The sequence below is a fragment of the Opisthocomus hoazin genome, chromosome 5, assembly GCF_030867145.1.
Source record: "Opisthocomus hoazin isolate bOpiHoa1 chromosome 5, bOpiHoa1.hap1, whole genome shotgun sequence".
Classification (NCBI taxonomy): Eukaryota; Metazoa; Chordata; class Aves; order Opisthocomiformes; family Opisthocomidae; genus Opisthocomus; species Opisthocomus hoazin.
This window is the reverse complement of record NC_134418.1, coordinates 938,576-958,190: the sequence shown is the minus strand read 5'-3', so window position 1 is coordinate 958,190 and position 19,615 is coordinate 938,576. Positions and strand designations below refer to the sequence as shown.

Here is a 19,615-nt window from a genome sequence, read left to right as displayed (position 1 = left end):
TCTGGTGACATGCTACAGTCCAGTTTTTCTAGGAAAGACCCAAGATTATCTCACCAGCTCCCCAAATGCCATCACTAGAAGGCACCTGGGATACCTTTGGGCAGCTGAGCAAACAACACTATATCATCCCCTACTTACATGACTGCTTTAACACCCATCCCAAGCTTTTTGCACCAGGAAATATGGTTAATTTGGCCACCCTGCAAAACACGCTGTACATGCAGCTTTGGTAACTGGAGCAGGGCCACCAAGGACATCACTAGCGGAGCTATTTGCTGAATTTTTGTCTCCTGAGTGTCCAGCTCAATGTCTCAGCCACCCAGAGATGTCACAGCATTGCAGTCCAGAGAACGCTTCCACATGTTTTTCCCATCTACCCCAGCACATGCACACCATGAATGTCCATCTCATGCCAACACACTTACATAGGTGTCGTGGTCATATAGTTCCACCACGATGTTGGGAGGGGAATCAGACACGTTCTGGGGGTCCCCAAAGATCTCTATCTCGTAGAAGATGAGTGTCTGGTCCCAGGTGGGGTTCAAGGTGTTCTTGATAACCACCGTCTTCTGGCTTTGGTGGAGGAAGGAGACAATGGCATAAGGATCTGCAAGGGATGGTAGAGAAGAGGCAAAAGATGAATTAGAGCTACCAGTCTTGCGAGGAGAAAGCGATTCACAGTCATTCATGGGCCAGCGGGTTGTGCAGGGAAGACTGTGAACAGGCTGAAGGAGCTGCAGGGCTTTTAGAAACAGCAATGACATTCCCATCCTGTCCCAGGCAATTATCACAGAATCACAGAATGGTCGGGGTTGGCAGGGACCTCTGGGGTCCCCCAGCCCAGCCCCCTGCCGAAGCAGGGTCACCCAGAGCAGGCGGCACAGCACCGCAGCCAGGCGGGGCTGGAATATCTCCAGAGAAGGAGACTCCACAGCCTCCCTGGGCAGCCTGGGCCAGGGCTCCGGCACCCTCAGAGGGAAGAAGTTCTTCCTCATCTTCAGCTGGAGCTTCCTCGGCTTCAGTTTGTGCCCGTTGCCCCTTGTCCTGTCGCTGGGCACCACTGGGAAGAGTCTGGCCCCGTCCTCCTGACCCCCACCCTGCAGATATTTAGAGGCACTTCGAAGGTCCTCTCTCAGCCTTCTCTTCTCCAACAAGCCCAGCTCCCTCAGCCTTCTGCTCGGAGGAGAGATGCTCTGCATCTGCAGCTTTCTATCCTGCCAAACCTAAGGCACCTCTTTTTCCAGCAGCAGAGTCTCATCCTATGGAGTTCTTCCTCATAAAGGGTCAATCCAGATCCCTGCTCGTTTCAGTTCTTTTTGAGAAAAGACAACCACAACAGTCCACACAACTTAGCTGTCTATCTATGCAAAGACCTTCTTTCATACCCCACAGCCGCCTCCTTTCCTTAAAATCCTTTGATGAAGGATTTTTTTTCCAAAAACCTCTTGGACATCCAACGAGACTATGTTTACCAGAGCAACCTTACCCTTTGGCTTGTGACAGCTGGTGGAGACACCATGACCTTCCCTGGCCACATCTCCCAGCACTCCACTGCAGTAGCATTAGGAATTTCCTCACTGTCTGACTTGATCTGTCCTGGTCCAGGTTATCCTCATGACTCCTCATCCCGTCCACCAGTGGTGAGGTAGCACAAACGGTTCACCTGTTGCCCTAAGGTGTGGGTTTTCCCCCACAAGATGACTCCACAGGGATGAGTGGTTCAGTGGTGGCAACACGGCCGTCCTCCAGCGCAGCAGAGAGTACAAACTGTTTCCACGACGCAAACAATCTTTCCCAGGGGGGTGCAGGAAGTACTTGTGGGAGAGCAGCAACTTCAGGTCGCCCCTTGCTGTGAGGGTCAGACCATGATGAAGGTAGCTGGGACATTACTGCCTCCTTCCCGGGGTCTCTAACATCTCCAGAAGGGACAGGAGCTGAAGATGCAGCCAGCAACTGGCCAGAGTCATCCTCTCAGCCCCTTTGCATGAGCTTTGGTAATCTCCATGTCCTGGGGAGGGTTTTGGGTTCCCAGAACTCCGGGTTATCCCACCTGACCTCCAGCCGCCATACCAGGTGGCTCTGGGTCTCCCTTCGGGCTGCTGCACCACATCTGCCAGCCCCATGCAGACACCTCAGGTACTCCAGGGTCTCATCAGACCCCTGTACGTAGGCATTGAGCTGGGACCAAGGTGTCTCACCCCTAACTTGGGACAAAGCCAGAGGCTCCCTGCAAGGCAGCACCAAATAACGAGGAGTAGCCTCCCTTAACAACCAAAGCAATTAACACAGGAAGCCTGAGATCAATTAACAACAGAAACATGAAACCTGAGCCCTCTCTAACACCTTCCCTTCAAAGAGCTTGCAGCCCAAACCTGCTGTGGACATCCAGCCTGCAGCGGTGGTGGCACAGGGCATGGAGACAGGACCAGCAGTGGAAGCACCAGGATCAACGGCTGGGTGAGAGGCTCAAAACACGCTGTGGGATCACACTGTAAGACCCCATGGAGACTGAACACCCTTCATAACCTGATAGAACCTACTGGTCCTTGTCAGGGACAAGACCCCCATGATTGCTGCATCCCACCTGAACAGTCCCAGGTGGACCCCTGAGCTGTGGTTAGCTACAAAGCCCAACCTCCACGGCAGCAGGAAGCATCATGGGCCTTTTTGGAAGGACGTAGGCCACCTCCTCTGCCAGCATGACATGCCACCACAAGACACAGATGTGTGTATGGGGGTCCACCAGCATGCAGTGGGGTACCCCCAGGTCACCCCACAGCCAGTCCCAAGAGACCTACCAGTGGCCAGGAGCGTGGCAGACCCTACAAAAGCAACCCTTGGTGCTCAGCACTGTGCCCACAGCCCCAAGAGGGGTCTCCTCACCCCACAAAACAGCATGCACACCCCAACTCCACCACCATCAGGAGCCTGTGACCTTCTGCCGGGATCTAAATGCGTCCTGCCCACCCTGGAGATGGGGGAGCATCCCCCAGCCACCCGAACGCGGGGCCGGCCGCGCAGGGTGGCATCCCCGAGCCTCCCTCCCCTCTTCCAGAGATGGGGAGGTCGGGGTGGGTGTATTTTCTTTCTTGGGGTCCGGCACGCAGCGGACGTGGTTCAGGAGCCGGGGCTGTGTGCGAGGTGGCCGGCTGGAGAGAGCGCTGTTCACGCTGCGAAGGACCTTTTCCACTTACATGATTTTTTCCAGTAAGAGGAAAGCAGAATGCGTTACAATAAACAAAAAAACCATGGATTTGGATTTGCTTTTTTGCTCTTTTCTTTCCCCCCCCTCCCGTCTTCTTCTTTTTAAAGGAGGCCTCCATAAAGCCCCTTTGTTTGGAGCCTCCTGTGCACCGAAGGTTTATTTTTATAACTGTGTAAAGCCCCCTTAATGAACTCCTTTATGCTTTGTTAAGGCAGCGGAGATCACAATTCCACATTGTGGCATGTTGTTACTCATGTTGTCCTTGGCCAGGTTTTTCCGAAGGAAGGGACTCCCCTCCCCGCTCCACCGATCGGGGCCATGAGATCACCTCGGTCCCCACCACTCCGAACAACAAACCCTTTGTGGAGGCGGAGGGGAGACGGGACCTCGGTGGGCGCAGACACTGGGTGATTGTTTGGGTGCTCTGCACCTCTCCAGGGCGTTTCTGCCCACCCACCCTCCCCACGTAAGCCTTTCTGCTTCAAAATAGCAAGGGGAGCAGGACCCCCCCAGGATCTTGGTCCTGCAGCCCAGCATGGTGATGCCTGGCTGTCCCCACTCGCTGCTCCCCGCTGTGGGTCTCCATGCTGCACTTTGGGGGGTCTTTTGGGGTCTGCCCCTCCATCCCATCCAAGATCTGTCACTCCCGTGTCAACACTGGTGGGCAATCCCACGCCCAGTCCCTCCGCAGATCCCCGTGCCACAGTCAGCGAGGGACCAAGGGACGCTGGAGGCATCCTGCCTGCAGGCATCACCGCAGAGGGGTGCGGGTCCTCCCGCCACCCACACTTGTGGGGGTCAGGAGGACAGGGCCAGACTCTCTCCAGTGGTGTCCAGTGACAGGACAAGGGGCAACGGGCACAAACTGGAGCAGAGGAAGCTCCAGCTGAACCCGAGGAAGAACTTCTTCCCTCTGAGGGTGACGGAGCCCTGGCCCAGGCTGCCCAGGGAGGCTGTGGAGTCTCCTTCTCTGGAGATATTCCAGCCCCCCTGGCCGCGGTGCTGTGCCCCCTGCTCTGGGTGACCCTGCTTGGGCAGGGGGTTGGGCTGGGGGACCCACAGAGGTCCCTTCTGATCCCACCATGCTGGGATTCTGGGATTCTGTGCTCCAGGGAGACCTGCTCACATCTCAGAGTGGCACTGAACTGATGGGGGACCTTTTGCATCGCCCCAGCTCTGAGCCAGAGGTAAGCAGCGACGTCCCCACCGTCCCGCTCTCCCACCTCACAACGACGCTCCAGAGCATTAACGGGTGCGGGCAAAGGCAGCTTTGGTCACAAGCACCGAAGAGCCACGGGGCCGTCTGGCGGGGATGGCCCGGGCCATGGGGAAGGGGATGAAGAACCCTCCGCTCCCGGGAGGGTGGTCCCTGCTTGGGTCAGACATGAAGGACCCTTCCTGGCACGTCCTCCCACATCTGCAGCCACACTTCATCCTCTGCTGCAAACGAAACGCTGCTGAGACCAAACCACCTACGCCCGAGCACCCATCGGCACCGGGTGAGAACGGAGCTGCCCAACAGATAACGACCCATCAGCACGGGGTGAGAACGGAGCTGCCCAACAGACAGGGTGACATATCTTCTTCTGACTTGATTTGCTAACCCAGAAAAGGTGAGCTCAGCATGGGACGTCCCCACCACCTCAGCTCAAGCCTGGCACTTTCAGAAGTGCCTGAAGCTGTGCTGGGGACGTGTTGAGCAGCAGGACACGGTAAGCTCCTTGCTCAAAGCCCAGGACATCCTTTTCTCCACCTGGGACCACACTTTTTTACCACAAAGGGGCATTTTTTAGCGTTTGGTCTGAAGGACGCCAGGTTCAGATGTCAACTTCATCCAGGAAACCCCCCAGCTTTTGCCTCCCAGCCCCCTTGCAAAGTTTCCAGGACGGAGCACGGCGGAGCAGCAGCTCGATTTAATTTGTGAAAACAAACACGAACCGTTCTACAGATCTGCCACTGTTAGGTATTTTCATTTCCAGCTGTATTTTCAATCAATTCTTTCATTCCTAATAAGCAGGGTCTCCCCTCTTCAGCCTCGATCCCTTCCCCGAACCACAGGGCAAATCCCTTCCGTGAACCCCAGACCCAGGAGACCGCTGTCACGCTGCTCTGCAAGGGTGGGCACAAGGCTGGCCAGGATGCAACCAGGATGCTGAGGGTCCATAAATCCAAGCAGAAACTCGATGAGGACCCAGAAGAAGGTTCCTGGCTGCTCCGAGGTCCTACCCACCCCCTTGCACCCTGTTCAGTTTTTTGGAGCACATCTCAGGGAGGTTCCTACCCCATGATCCATCGCGTCAAGACCAGCCCGGAGCCCTCCGTCCTGCCTGCAGCCCCACACGCCGCGTGGGGGGACGGCTCGAGGTGGCGTGCCACGGGAAACATCCCTACCCTCCGCTCTGTTTTCATTTCTCCTGCCCCTCAGCCGTCTGCTGCCCGGCCTTGCCACCGGCTTTCAGCATCGCCTCAGGTCGGGGAGAAGGAGCTGTTGGCAAAGCAAACAGCTCTGACTCATGGCTGACCTGGGTGACTTGTGGTTTCGGGTTGGTTTCTCACATAAGAGCTCTTGAAACTCTGATTTATTTTTGCTGATGGGAAATCAAAATTACCAGGCTGATCGCCTTGGGAAAGCCTCACGTCGCTGCCTTTTGTCTGGCTGCCTAACACAGAACCACAGCATCCCAGAATCCCAGCACGGTGGGGTTGGCAGGGACCTCTGAGGGTCCCCCAGCCCAACCCCCTGCCCAAGCAGGGTCACCCAGAGCAGGGGGCACAGCACCTTGTCCAGGCGGGGCTGGAATATCTCCAGAGAAGGAGACTCCACAGCCTCCCTGGGCAGCCTGGGCCAGGGCTCCGGCACCCTCAGAGGGAAGAAGTTCTTCCTCATCTTCAGCTGGAGCTTCCTCTGCTCCAGTTTGTGCCCGTTGCCCCTTGTCCTGTCGCTGGGCACCACTGGCAAGAGTCTGGCCCCGTCCTCCTGACCCCCACCCTGCAGATATTTAGAGGCATTTCGAAGGTCCCCTCGCAGCCTTCTCTTCTCCAGGCTGAACAAGCCCAGCTCCCTCAGCCTCTCCTCATAGCAGAGATGCTCCAGTCCCCTCCTCATCCTCGTAGCCCTGCGCTGGACTCTCTCCAGTAGCTCCTCATCTTTCTTGAACTGGGGAGCCCAGCACTGGACCCAGCACTGCAGATGGGGCCTCCCCAGGGCAGAGCAGAGGGGGAGGAGACCCTCCCTCGCCCTGCTGCCCACACTCCTCCTCATGCACCCCAGGATCCCATTGGCCTTCTGGGCACCCAGGGCACGCTGCTGGCTCCTGGTCACCCTGTCGTCCCCCAGCACTCCCAGGTCCCTCTCCGCAGAGCTGCTCTCCAGCAGGGCCACCCCAGCCTGTCCTCGTGCCTGGGGTTGTTCCTCCCCAGGGGCAGGACCCTGCACTTGCCCTCATTTCACACCAATAAATACCCCAAAATTTACTCTACAGACCCCTCTGCTCCCCTACATTTGTCACAGCACCAATCACAAGCACAAACCAGCGGGCACGAGCCCTTGGGCTTACCCGAAAAGCTGTCCTTGTCCATGGCCATCAGGTCCCTCGCTTGGTACATGTAGCAGCGGAGGTGGTACCTGTTCCCACCTGCACAGAAGAACGAGGAACCGTTGAGAGACCAGGCCAGGGAGGAGCGCAGAGCACCAAATCATGGGGTTTTTAACCCACCCCGGGCTCCTGTCTGAGGGCAGCTTGGCTTAACCCTCCCCGTGGCTTCCCAAGAGAGCACCGACCCCTCCACATGTCGATGTTCCCAGGGGGACAAGCCATGCCCCATCCTACCCACCCCTCTCTTCCCATCCACCTGCACTCCAGGTGGGTGAGAGGAAGAGGATGGGAAACGCTTGGCTACGGGGTCCCCACAGCAGAGACCCCGGACCAGGGCTCACTGCAGAGGAACTGCACCCCCTCACCCAACCCTCGGGGTCTTACAGTCAAATATGCACGAAATGGTGGGTCTGTTGACGCCAAAACTGAGGGTAGAGATGGATTTGCCGTCATCGCTCTTGTCATCTGTCACTCCCCCCTGCAAGAGAAAGCAAGGCAAGGTTGGTCATGCCAGGACCCCCTCTGTGGCCGGGGCTCCCTGTGGGATGGGGTCCTCCGGGCTCTCATCCACACGGGTGTCCAAGAGGAGTTTGGGCTTCCCCATGGAGGGACCCTCAGGTTCTTCTGCCCTCGTCTCCTGATCTACGCCGCGCTGGGAGGGACCAGGACACCACAACGAAGAACTTCTTCCCTCTGAGGGTGACGGAGCACTGGAACAGGCTGCCCAGGGAGGTTGTGGAGTCTCCTTCTCTGGAGATATTCAAGACCCGCCTGGACAAGGTCCTGTGCAGCCTGCTCTGGGTGACCCTGCTTCGGCAGGAGGGTTGGACTAGATGACCCACAGAGGTCCCTTCCAACCCCTACTATTCTGTGATTCTGTGATTCTTCTGCTCCAGGAGGGCAGAGAGGACCCAGCTCCTGATCCATGCTGTACTGGGAGAACACCATAACGAAACCAGCTCAAGGGTCACCAACTCCCATCCCGCCTCCCAGCACCTCACCAGCACGGCAAAGCCTCTCCATCCAGAGAAGTTCATCATTCCTGGAGCAGCAGTCAGCAGTTAAAGCAATTTCACCAAGTCCCCTTATGAGCACAATTAACGGGGTACAAATGACGTGAACAGCGATACAGACGGCGTCAAACGCAGCCAAACGCCCCAATTCGCTGCCTGGGGGGAGCCTCGGCTGGGCTTGGCCATCGCTCTTCCCTCTGCGTGTGTTCGCCTACGAGGGCCGGCATTTTATCACCTCCTAATTGCCTCCTTCAGCTTGAAATATTTAGTCACAGGGTAACGAGCGTAGAGGTAACTTCCCGGAGAGCATACATCTGATCTTTAAATATTTTTCAATAATCGAACGCTAGGGAGAGACAGGAGGGGTGTTTGAAGCAAGAAGAAAAAAAGAAAAACACAACAGGTCCAGGATGGAGTTTCCAGAGCCCAGAGCTGCCTGGTCCCAAAAACACGTGAGGAGCTTTGGTGGTCTGCAGAGCCCTCTTTGCCTGTCCAGGCACGAGTCTTCATCAGTGACCTGGATGAAGAGTTAGAGCGTACCCTCAGCCAGTTTGCTGATGACACCAAACTGGGAGGAGTGGTGGATACCCCGGCAGGCTGTGCTGGCATCCAGCGAGACCTGGGCAGGCTGGAGAGTTGGGCAGAGAGGAACCTGCTGAGGTTCAACCAGGGCAAGGGCAGGGTCCTGCCCCTGGGGAGGAACAACCCCAGGCACCAGGACAGGCTGGGGCGGAGCTGCTGGGGAGCAGCTCTGCGGAGAGGGACTGGGAGTGCTGGGGGACAACAGGGTGACCCTGAGCCAGCAGCGTGCCCTGGGTGCCAAGAAGGGCGATGGGATCCTGGGGTGCATGAGGAAGAGTGTGGGCAGCAGGGCGAGGGAGGTTCTCCTCCCCCTCTGCTCTGCCCTGGGGAGGCCCCATCTGGAGTCCTGTGTCCAGTGCTGGGCTCCCCAGTTCAAGAAAGATGAGGAGCTACTGGAGAGAGTCCAGCGCAGGGCTGCGAGGATGAGGAGGGGACTGGAGCATCTCTCCTATGAGGAAAGGCTGAGGGAGCTGGGCTTGTTCAGCCTGGAGAAGAGAAGGCTGCGAGGGGACCTTCGAAATGCCTCTAAATATCTGCAGGGTGGGGGTCAGGAGGACGGGGCCAGACTCTTCCCAGTGGTGCCCAGCGACAGGACAAGGGGCAACGGGCACAAACTGGAGCAGAGGAAGCTCCAGCTGAACCCGAGGAAGAACTTCTTCCCTCTGAGGGTGACGGAGCCCTGGCCCAGGCTGCCCAGGGAGGCTGTGGAGTCTCCTTCTCTGGAGATATTCCAGCCCCCCTGGCCGCGGTGCTGTGCAGCCTGCTCTGGGTGACCCTGCTTGGGCAGGGGGCTGGGCTGGGGGACCCACAGAGGACCCTTCCAACCCCTGCCATGCTGGGATTCTGTGATTCTTCATCCCACCACCCCGATCCCAGCCCTGCACCGTCACGCCCAGTCCCTCCGCCCGGAGCGGATGAGGGGTCTGTCCTGAGCAGGTCCGGAGGGTCTGGGCTTGTCGGATGGGAGACGCTACGTAAATTTGGGGATTATCTTGGGATGGAGCATCTTGGAAAAACACGTAAGTCATTCAAGTGTGAGAGCTGGAAAGGCCTGAAGCTGCAAAAGCAGAAAGTACGGCGAGCTCACTTCTAAAGCAATCCACAGAAAACCAAGCAACCACAGAAAACGAGGCCAGCAACCCCAAAATATGAGGGCAGCGAGGTGAGCCAGGGCGACCTACGTGGAGGGGAATCTGGCCAGCAGAGCCCGAAGAGCGGGCGGGCTGGTCCTGCACCCGCCGGGCGGCCGGGAGCCAGCGCCGGGGCTGGGGAGGGATTCCCCTGCCGCTCTCCCGGGCTGCTCCCCCCCGAGCTGTCACCCTGCGGGGACAGCGTCCCCCGAGATCTCCACGCCTGGAGTAAACACTACTCCTTGCCGGATGGCATCACCCTACCCAGGTGATGGTTCAACTCCCAGGAGCAGCCACGGGACCTGGTGCTCCCCCGGGACCCGGCTCTCACCGAGGGTTTTCCCGGCGTTTTCCTGACGTTCAAGCAGGGAAAACTTCGGGTCCAGGCATTTGCTGGGCGTAGGGGGCTGGATGGCTGCTCGGGGTTGTGCAGGAGCAGCAGCGGTGACTGCTGGGGCAGGGGGAGAGGGAGAAACAAGGCAGGGCAAGGCATGGCAAGGCAAGGCAAGGCATGGCATGGCATGGCAACACATGGCACGGCATGGCACGGCATGGCAAGGCATGGCCAGGCAAGGCATGGCATGGCACGGCATGGCACGGCAAGGCACGGCAAGGCATGGCATGGCAAGGCATGGCACGGCAAGGCAAGACAAGGCATGGCAAGTCATGGCATGGCACGGCATGGCACAGCAAGACAAGGCAAGGCGTGGCAAGACAAGGCATGGCATGGCAAGGCATGGCATGGCACGGCAAGGCAAGACAAGGCATGGCAAGGCATGGCATGGCACGGCATGGCACGGCAACACATGGCACGGCAAGGCATGGCATGGCACGGCATGGCACGGCAAGACAAGGCAAGGCATGGCAAGACAAGGCATGGCAAGACAAGGCATGGCAAGACAAGGCAAGACAAGGCATGGCAAGGCAAGACAAGGCATGGCAAGGCATGGCATGGCAAGGCATGGCAAGACAAGGCAATGCATGGCAAGACAAGGCATGGCACGGCAAGGCAAGGCATGGCACGGCACAGCATGGCACGGCAAGGCAAGGCAAGGCAAAGCACGGCATGGCAAGGCAAGGCATGGCAAGAGAAGGCAAGGCTAAGCATGGCACAGCAAGGCACGGCAAAGCAAGGCAAAGCAAGGCAAGGCATGGCAAACAAGGCATGGCAAGGCATGACAAGGCAAGGAACGGAAAGGCAAAGCATGGCACGGCAAGGCGTGACACGGCAAGGCAAAGCAAGGCAAGGCATGGCCCGGCATCAAGGCACGGCAAGGCATGGCACAGCAAGGAACGGAAAGGCAAAGCAAGGTAAGGCAGAACAACTGCTTTTTTGCTAGAATTGTTTTCAGTTAGAAAATAAGCGAAATAATAAATTGGATTTGCTACATGTTCATATGACGAAAGTTCTAGACACAACCTTGGCAAAGACAAATGCGAGATTTGGGAGCTCGCTAAGAACTGGGTGTTCCAGCGCTAATTGAGACAGCTCAGAAATGCTTGGAAAATAAATCTGTGAAGTAGGGCAGAGCAGGTCTAACAGGCTTCGGGGTGGAGGGCTGGAAGGGCAGCCCCAGCAGCGTGGGGCAGGTGGGGGCTCAGCAGCCTGTCAGCAGCACTGGGGGACACTCCAACCAACCAGGGACGCCTGCCACCACGGCAGTGTCACCAGGAGCACAGCAAGCAGTGGCTCCCAGGCACGTCGCCTTTTTAATGGGGCTTTTTCCTCCTCTTCCCCTTCGCTCCAGCCTCTGCCCCACACGTGTGGGGAAGGAGTTTCCTCCCCAGGTCACCCCAGCATCTCCTGGTGCCCCCCAGCAGACGGGTCCATAAGCAGCCAAGCTCTCCAAATCATTTCATTCGCAGGCTAACGATGGCCAAACGAGGGCACAGCTGAGCCCCTTGGACAACTGCACAACCGGGCTGAGACCCGAGGCATCAGAGGGTGGAACCAGAGCCAAAATGGGGCATCGGACACCCACCACCCACCTCCCCTCACCCCCACGCCAGACCGCACGGGAGGTTCCTGCACAGCCCCCCAGGAACACCCTCTCCCCATGTTCTAGGGTTTTCCAGCTGCAGAGGAACGAAGCATCTGGATGAACATCACACCAGCAGGCCCCAGGGAGAAGGGGAGAAGCCAGGGTCACACCGGCAGCCCTGGGGGTGGGCGGCAGCTGGGACCCCCCACCCCCGGCTGGGGCCAGCGTGAGCTCAGGGTTGATGCACGCAAAATGCCACGGAGCAGCTCGTGTCCCCAAGGGGCTGCGGGGTTCAAACGCTGGACGCAGGGGAGGACGGAGCAGAGAAAGGGGGGGGGGGGGGAAGAAAAAAGCCAAATGGGTGGAAAAAAAAAAATACAAAGCATACAAAGCCCTATAATAGGGGCTTTGTGCTGCTGTGGTTTGTTCTCATTTAGTTATTGGAAAAGCCAAAGGATTATGAAATCCAGCATATTAAGAAAGCCAGAATATTAGTTAAATAAACAGCAGCGGGTGCGGGCGGCAGATAACGAGTGGAAGATAACGAGCTTTGCTCCAGGTCTGCAGGATGGGGTGGGATGGGGTGGGATGGGATGGGAATGGGGATGGGATGGGGATGGGATGAGGATGGGATGGGGATGGAATGGGATGGGGATGGAATGGGGATGGGATGGGATGGGGATGGGATGGGGATGGGGATGGGGATGGGGATGGATGGGGATGGGGATGGGATGGGGATGGGATGGGGATGGGGATGGGATGGGGATGGGATGGGGATGGGGATGGGATGGGGATGGGGATGGGATGGGATGGGGATGGGGATGGGATGGGGATGGGATGGGGATGGGGATGGGGATGGGATGGGGATGGGGATGGGATGGGGATGGGATGGGGATGGGGATGGGGATGGGATGGGGATGGGGATGGGATGGGATGGGGATGGGGATGGGATGGGGATGGGATGGGGATGGGGATGGGGATGGGGATGGGGATGGCATGGGGATGGGGATGGGATGGGGATGGGATGGGGATGGGGATGGGATGGGGATGGGTGTGGGGATGGGATGGGGATGGGGACGGGATGGGATGGGGACGGGGATAGGGATGGGGATGGGGGGTTAGGAGCGGACCCAACCAGGCTCCCCCTCCCAGGCAGTGATTTGGGGGGAAGGGGGGCAAGGCAGGTACCTACCAGGGCCCCCTCCAAGGCGAAGACGGCGGCGGCCCCGGTGCGCTCCAGGGGCTCCATCCTGCGCCTCCACCGGCGGCGGCGGAAGGTGTCGGTCCGGCGGTACTTCAGGTGGAAGCGCCAGCCGAAGAGCGAGGCGTACTCCCAGCCTTCCCCGTCCAGATCCTCCTGTTTGTGCTGCCAGGCAGGGACACGTCGGGGCTCAGAGGGGGGGCTCGGTCCCAGCACCCCACAGCCCCTCTGCAGGTGGGGATGGTGGGACCCCAGCACAGCCAAGGGGCAAAGCCACTTTGGGGCTCTCCCAGGCCAGGGTTGTGCCCATCCAAACCTATGTCCAGCCTCTTTGAGTTGTTGCCCGCTACAGTTGTCCCACTCCGTGTCCTTCCTGCATCTCTCCAGCTTAGAATCACAGAATCAGTCAGGTTGGAGAAGACCCTTAAGGTCATTGAGTCCAACTGTTTAACCAAACGCTGCAAGTCCAGCACTGGGGATTCAGCCCTTCATCCAGCCCCTGGGGTGAACCCCACTTGAAGAAGGGTCTCACTCGACCCCACTTGAAGAAGGGTCTCACTCGACCCCACTTGAAAAAGGGTCTCGCTGGGCTGGGGGTTGCCCGTGTTGAGCAAGGAAGGGGCTTCATCCTGCTCAGGTACGGGTAGCATCAGCACCTCCAGCTTCCCAGCCTGCCCTCCACTTTGCCACCACCTCTGCTCCCTCCATGCCACCACGGGACGTCCTCCCGGGACATGAGTCACAAACCCATGAAGGCTTTTTCTCTCCAGGGCTTCGTCACCTCCCTTTGGCAAATGGGTGACCGGGGTTCCCCAGGCTTCCCACCCAAAATTATCTAGAAAAAGTGCTGGAGAGGGAGGAAAGTGTCTTGGAGAACTTGCGGGGGAGGGATGAGAGGCAGCGCTGTGGTGGCATTTGCTATCCAATTGCACCACCTAGAGGGAAGTGGGACTGGGGACAGACTGGGGACCTCTGCCAGCCCAGGTCCCCCGAGCTGCTCTGTGGCACTGGTGAAGGTCCCCGTCCCAGCCCGCAGCCCAACCAAGCACCCTGGAACGCTCTCCACCTCTGGGAGATGTTGACCCCCCATGGTTGAAACCACAGAGGCTGCTGCTGCTCCGGCACGGAGACCAGGGCCACCAGGCTCCAAAGCACAGCGGGTCTCTGCAGAAGGCCAAGCACCTCCGCTTTCACACAGAGAGACGTGGACATGGCCCCAGTCTGCTCTCACCCTCTTCTTCCCGGCCCCCATCCTACCTTCCTCATGGCCTCCATCTGCGTGAGGTCCCTCCGGCGGAGCCGCACCCAGCGCCGTCGCCGGTTGGTGTGGTACATCTTCTCAGCTGGCACCCAGGCCTTGGGCTTGCGGTCCGGCGGGATGGTGATGCCGTACTCCCAGCCTTGGAGAGAAGGGGACACCTGGGTGAAGGCAGGAGAAGAGCCCCCCACCTTGCCTTCCACGAGGGACCTCTCTTCACATATGTCCAGGTTGGAACAGCAAAGGTTTGTCCGAACACAACGCGCTTTCCCAGTTTGCTGGTCCACGCAGATCAGGATCTACTGATGCTGTCACCCAATGGAGTTGTCCCTCTGGGAATGGCCAGGTGATGGACTCATGGTGCCCTTCCAGCCCTTGGATCAAAGTCACAGCTTGGGGCCTCTCCTCTCTGTCCTTCCTTCCTCAGGCAACCCCAATGCCTGCGACCCTCTTGAATGCTCTCCAGCCTGATGCTTTCAATCTCTCTTTCACCAGAAGACCTTCCAGAAGACCAGAAGATCTTCCAGAAGAACAGCCTGGCCTTTCCCCAGCAGCAAGGAAAGCGCTGCCTTTGTGGCTTCCCACCCCACAGCCCCAGCCTTGGCCAGAGTAAGGGGGAGAAGGTCCACCCAGGGCCTGAGGCCCTTCTCCTGAAGTCAGTGGCGCAGCTCACACAGCCGTGAAGGGGATGTCATCATCACTAGCGTCGGATAGGACCGTGGCAGGAAACATCACAACGGGCAGCATAAAGGGGATGAAAACAGGACAGACACCTGGAACCACCTTCTGATACCTTTCTCATCCACAGCTCTGTTGAGGTCTGTGTCCCACTCCACGTCTTCCCATTTCCAGCCTGGAGGACACTCAATCTCATCCTTATGCAGGACCTTCTCCCCGTTCTGCAGGATGCAGGTGTGTTTTCAACCAAACAGTGCCCAGCAGATGCCTACATCTCCCGTGAGCCCCTGGGGGCTTCCTGCCACTGCAGCCTGCAGTGGTCGTCAGCCCCCAGCTGCCCACTTTGCCCTTACCACGTCGGTGTAGGCATCGGTCATGTGGATCCACTGGCCCCCGGGCAGCCGGACCTGGTTCTCAAACACCTCCTCCACGAAGCTCAGGTGCCCAGCGTCCACGTCGTGCAGCAACCTGCACCCCAGGGAGATGCACGGCGTCAGGGGCTCCTCCTTCTGCCCCCCCAGCCCTGCACAGGCAGCAGCACAGCCTCATGTCCTCCATCCTCTCACGGCCAGCCATGCCACCCCAGTGCACACTTTGCCTCCTGAACCTCTTCCACCCCAGAGGCCTGAAGCAAAGCTCCCCCGAGACCTCAGCAACCCAGCCCAGGTGAAGCCCAGAGGCTGTAAATCCAACGCAAGGAGATGGCAGAGCTGTGTCGAGCATCCACCATCCCCTCCCATCCCCTCAGTGCCCCGCTGGGATCCAACCTCCAAAGATCCTCAGCGTGGGGCTCGCACAGGCCATCGTGTCCATGAGCGCCTGTGCAGCACCCACCACCCTGGGGACATCACCCAGCACAGAGACGATGCATCTTCCATTAACACCGTTCCCTACCACGGGCTGGGCAGGCAGGCGAGGAACCCCCACGGCACCCCAGACCTCCATCCAGCTTTCTGGGTGACCTTGCCACCAGCTTAGCATCTGCTCAGGTTTTCGGGGTGCCTGCGACAGCCTACCCAGGTTCTGCTCTTCACAGAAAACCATCACTCACGTCTTCTCCGGGCAGATGAACCAGTCCCCGGCCCAGGTCCAGCCCGTGGAGGGGCGGAAGCTGTCCTTGGGCAGCTTGATCTTGCCGGTGACATCTGAGTATTTGGGGTAGGTCAGGCCAGTTGTGCCCCAGTTCCCCACCAGGGCCAGCTTGGTCTGGTTCTCATACTGGTGGAGCAAATGCAGAGGTTTTTGCGTTGGAGGCACAAAATCCCATGAACAATCCCTCCCTTCCTGGAGAGCCCCACCCTGAGGACAGACCTCCTGGGCAGACCCTCATCCCCGCCACCAGCCCCTGCTCCAGGGTCACCCCCAGATTTCCCCCCCCAGCAGACGGGACAAGGTGTGAAGCCACAACGCGGCTTTACCGCTCGCTACCAACCTTCTCCCCAGCCTTTCAGGCTGGATGCTGGTGGAAATGGCTTTCTTCTCACAGCTGGTGGGACCTGATGTGACTCCACCTGGCAGTGCCCTCACCCCCATCCAGCCCACCCTCTCCCCTCCACGATGGAGCTGCTGCCCACTCCGGAGAGAAAAATAAAACCACCTTTAGGATGGTCCCTACGAGATGCTCACAGTTTCGGCGAAGACGGAGAGCTTCCCCTCGGCGTACTGGTTGAACTCCTTCTCATCGACCGCCAGTCCGAACCAGAGCTGGACCCGGATCTGGGCTGGGATCCTGGGACCCGTCGCCTCCTCCTGGGGGTACTGCCAAAGGCAGAGCCTCGTTAGTACCCCCGAGGAGGGTGTTAACGGGGGATGCTCGGGACGCGGGGCTGGGCTTGGTGGGTACAAAGCCCCCACAGCTCCAGCTGGGAAGGTGGGACACGGAGCATCCCTGGGAACTGGGACGACATCCACAGCGTGCAGAGCACTTTGGGGATCACAGAATCACAGAATCACAGAATAGTAGGGGGTGGAAGGACCTCTGTGGGTCATCTAGTCCAACCCTCCTGCCCAAGCAGGGTCACCCAGAGCAGGCTGCACAGGACCTTGTCCAGGCGGGGCTGGAATATCTCCAGAGAAGGAGACTCCACAACCTCCCTGGGCAGCCTGTTCCACTGCTCCGTCACCCTCAGAGGGAAGAAGTTCTTCCTCATGGAAGGGATGACCTTGAGGAGCTTGAGGAGCTTCAAAGCCCGGGTGGTCAGGGCTTCTGTGTCCTGGTGAGACACCCTTCAGGGCTAGGACACCAAACCCAGCCAACACATTTCAGCAAAAATAGAAAGAACCAAGAGGGAGGTGTCTCAGGTGTCTCCCTGTCCCTTTTTCTCTCTCTTCTTCACTTTTTTTCCCCTTCAAGTGACGCTACTTTTCCATCCAGAGCTGAAGTGCAGAAAAAAACCAATATATTTTGGTTCATCTTTCACTGCTTGGGGTTTTTCGGGTTTATTCAGTTTATTTTATTTCACTTTATTTTTTTCAGAGCTTGTTCAGCCCTGATTTTCTGCTCCCAAGCTGGCGCGCAGCGAAAGGCCAAAGAAATCTCCTTTGAGACGTGAGAAGCTCCGTAAGTGCCTTGCAGAGGAGGCTGCAGCTTCGATTTCCCGGGGTGGCAGAGGGTCAGGAATTTTTAAAAACAGAAAAAAAAAAGCATCTAAAAATTAAAAAATGAAATCTATTTTTAAAAAAAGCACCGTATGGGTCAAAGCACACCCATCTTCCCTGCCCTGGAACTTGCAGAAAATATGAAGCTATTCACGGGGATCTGCTGCAGACCCATGCCAAGAGGAGCTGAGCTCCACCAGCAGCACCATCAGGTTCTCACCACGCAGGAACCAGCTTCTACAGGGTTGAAATTGTGGCTGGGAGTCCCCGGAGCCCCGGACGCTCCTGGCTTAAAGCAGCCCTTTGCCTTGGGATTTTGGGTTTCGCTGCACGATTTTCTCTCTTTCGTTTTTTTTGGGGGGGGAAGATGTTTTAAAAACGAGTCTCACGCTTGCACACAGCCCAAAAGCCAAGCTACCTTCAGGAAGATGGTCTGCAGCTTCCCGCAGTTCTTGCCGCAGCAGCTCCTGGAGAAGAGGACCTCGTGGGCCGGCACGCGGGCGTAGGCGACGCGCTTGTCTCCCTGCAGCATCCAGATCACGACGTCGGGCAGGCTGTTTTGGGGCTGGAAAACACAAAAGCTGCCGTGTCTGACCAGGGGACTCCAAACCGGAGTATCCGCCGTGGAGGGACGCAGGAGGCTGGAGAGGAGCCGTGCCCCGAGTCCCACCACCAACCCAAACCCATGGAGTGAGACCAGCTGACCCAAACCCCATCTCAGCAGCTCCAGACCCCATCTGGCTCTGGCCAGGGCAGAGCAGCCCCACATTTCCCCAAGCGCTGCCAGCCACAGCAGCTTCAGTTGAGGGTTTAGTGGCCATGCTGCAAAGCTCTGCCACGAACAAGGCTCAACCTCACCAGCAACTTGGTTTCCATCACCGTGGAGGTGGTTTTCCCACCGTGGTGGGATGCAGGTGCAACCCTCGCAAGGGGGTCCAGAACTCTGTCTGCACGAGCAGCATCCTCTCCGCTTCCCACCGCGCCGTCGGATCACGGCCATCGTGATGGCCGGCTGGGGAAGAGCGAGACTCATCCAAGCTCCTGCAGCGTTACCTCCTCTGCCATGGCCTTCAGCCTGGAGAGCCAATCCTCCGCCTGCTCCAGCGCTGCCGCCAGGCTCGAGTCCTCGTGCTTGAGCTTCAGGGCCGCCGTCACGATCTGCTCCAGGTTGGCGCTACGAAAGCGGTACAGGTTCTGGTCCAGGTGGGTGCTGGCCGCCTTCCCCAGGACGTCGGGCAGGGTCACGCTGGGGGGACGGGCAGAAACGGGGCGTCAGCAGCTCGCTCACCCTCCCATGGGTGAGCTTTTTATTTTTCCTCCTTTTCAGCAAGTTTCCAAAGGATTAACAAGCCACCGAAGGTACGTTTGGGGAACGGGGCAATGCCAAGAGGGAAGGAGCTTCAAACCACACTCTCAGCCCCCCCACATCACCCACCGCGGCCAGGACGGAGCCCCCACTGAGCCGTGCCCCCCACACACACACACACATTCGGATATAAATTGATTTAAGCTGCTGGATAAACATTTTGGGAGTCGGGGAGGATCCTCGCTGCGCTGAGCCCTTTCGAGGATTTCCTGTGAAATGCGGTGATTTACGGCGCTGCCGTTATTAATGCTCTTCTGGCCCCCACCCCGCAGCCCCTCGCCCGCCTCAGTGTTCCCCTCTGGGCTGGGATCGGGCTCTGTAATCCTCATTTTAATTGCATGATGAATAAGAAGGACAGAATCTCATGTCCAGCGACGCTCATCGAGGCGTGCCACGGGCAGATGCACGTGGTGGTACCTGCTGGGATGGCGTCGGTGCCGGTTGTCTCAGGGCAATCACATACATCCCTGTGACAAGAAGCTTAGGGAAAAATTCAGGGGGAAATTCAGTTCTTTTCTTTCTCTACAAGAGAATGGGGTTTGTTGCTTTTTCCAAAGGGAGCCAGAGCGCTGTGGGTTCTCTTTGCCAAGAAAGCCAATGGAATCCTGGGGTGCATCAAGAAGAGTGTGGGCAGCAGGGCGAGGGAGGTTCTCCTTCCCCTCTGCTCTGCCCTGGGGAGGCCCCATCTGCAGTGCTGGGTCCAGTGCTGGGCTCCCCAGTTCAAGAAAGATGAAGAGCTACTGGAGAGAGTCCAGCGCAGGGCTGCGAGGATGAGGAGGGGACAGGAACATCTCCCCTACGAGGAGAGGCTGAGGGAGCTGGGCTTGTTCAGCCTGGAGAAGAGAAGGCTGCGAGGGGACCTTCGAAATGCCTCTAAATATCTGCAGGGGGGGGGTCAGGAGGATGGGGCCAGACTCTTTCCAGTGGTGCCCAGTGACAGGACAAGGGGCAACGGGTACAAACTGAGGCAGAGGAAGCTCCAGCTGAAGATGAGGAAGAACTTCTT

At 58.3% G+C, this 19,615-nt stretch overlaps 1 protein-coding gene across 7 annotated transcripts in view; it reads right to left on the bottom strand.

Moving 5' to 3' along the window:
* The window catches only part of DYSF (dysferlin), a 116,187-nt gene that overhangs the window by 62,739 nt on the left and 33,833 nt on the right, over nucleotides 1–19,615 (bottom strand). For all 7 annotated transcript variants that reach the window (XM_075420220.1, XM_075420222.1, XM_075420225.1 and 4 more), the window contains 11 exons: nucleotides 18,297–18,489; nucleotides 17,662–17,808; nucleotides 16,272–16,403; nucleotides 15,697–15,863; nucleotides 14,999–15,113; nucleotides 14,761–14,866; nucleotides 13,967–14,109; nucleotides 12,701–12,874; nucleotides 7,186–7,279; nucleotides 6,763–6,840; nucleotides 426–607 (listed from right to left, as the gene is read on the bottom strand). In XM_075420220.1, the coding sequence (XP_075276335.1) occupies nucleotides 426–607; nucleotides 6,763–6,840; nucleotides 7,186–7,279; nucleotides 12,701–12,874; nucleotides 13,967–14,109; nucleotides 14,761–14,866; nucleotides 14,999–15,113; nucleotides 15,697–15,863; nucleotides 16,272–16,403; nucleotides 17,662–17,808; nucleotides 18,297–18,489 (1,531 nt within the window). The remainder of the gene's footprint in view (nucleotides 1–425; nucleotides 608–6,762; nucleotides 6,841–7,185; nucleotides 7,280–12,700; nucleotides 12,875–13,966; nucleotides 14,110–14,760; nucleotides 14,867–14,998; nucleotides 15,114–15,696; nucleotides 15,864–16,271; nucleotides 16,404–17,661; nucleotides 17,809–18,296; nucleotides 18,490–19,615) is intronic.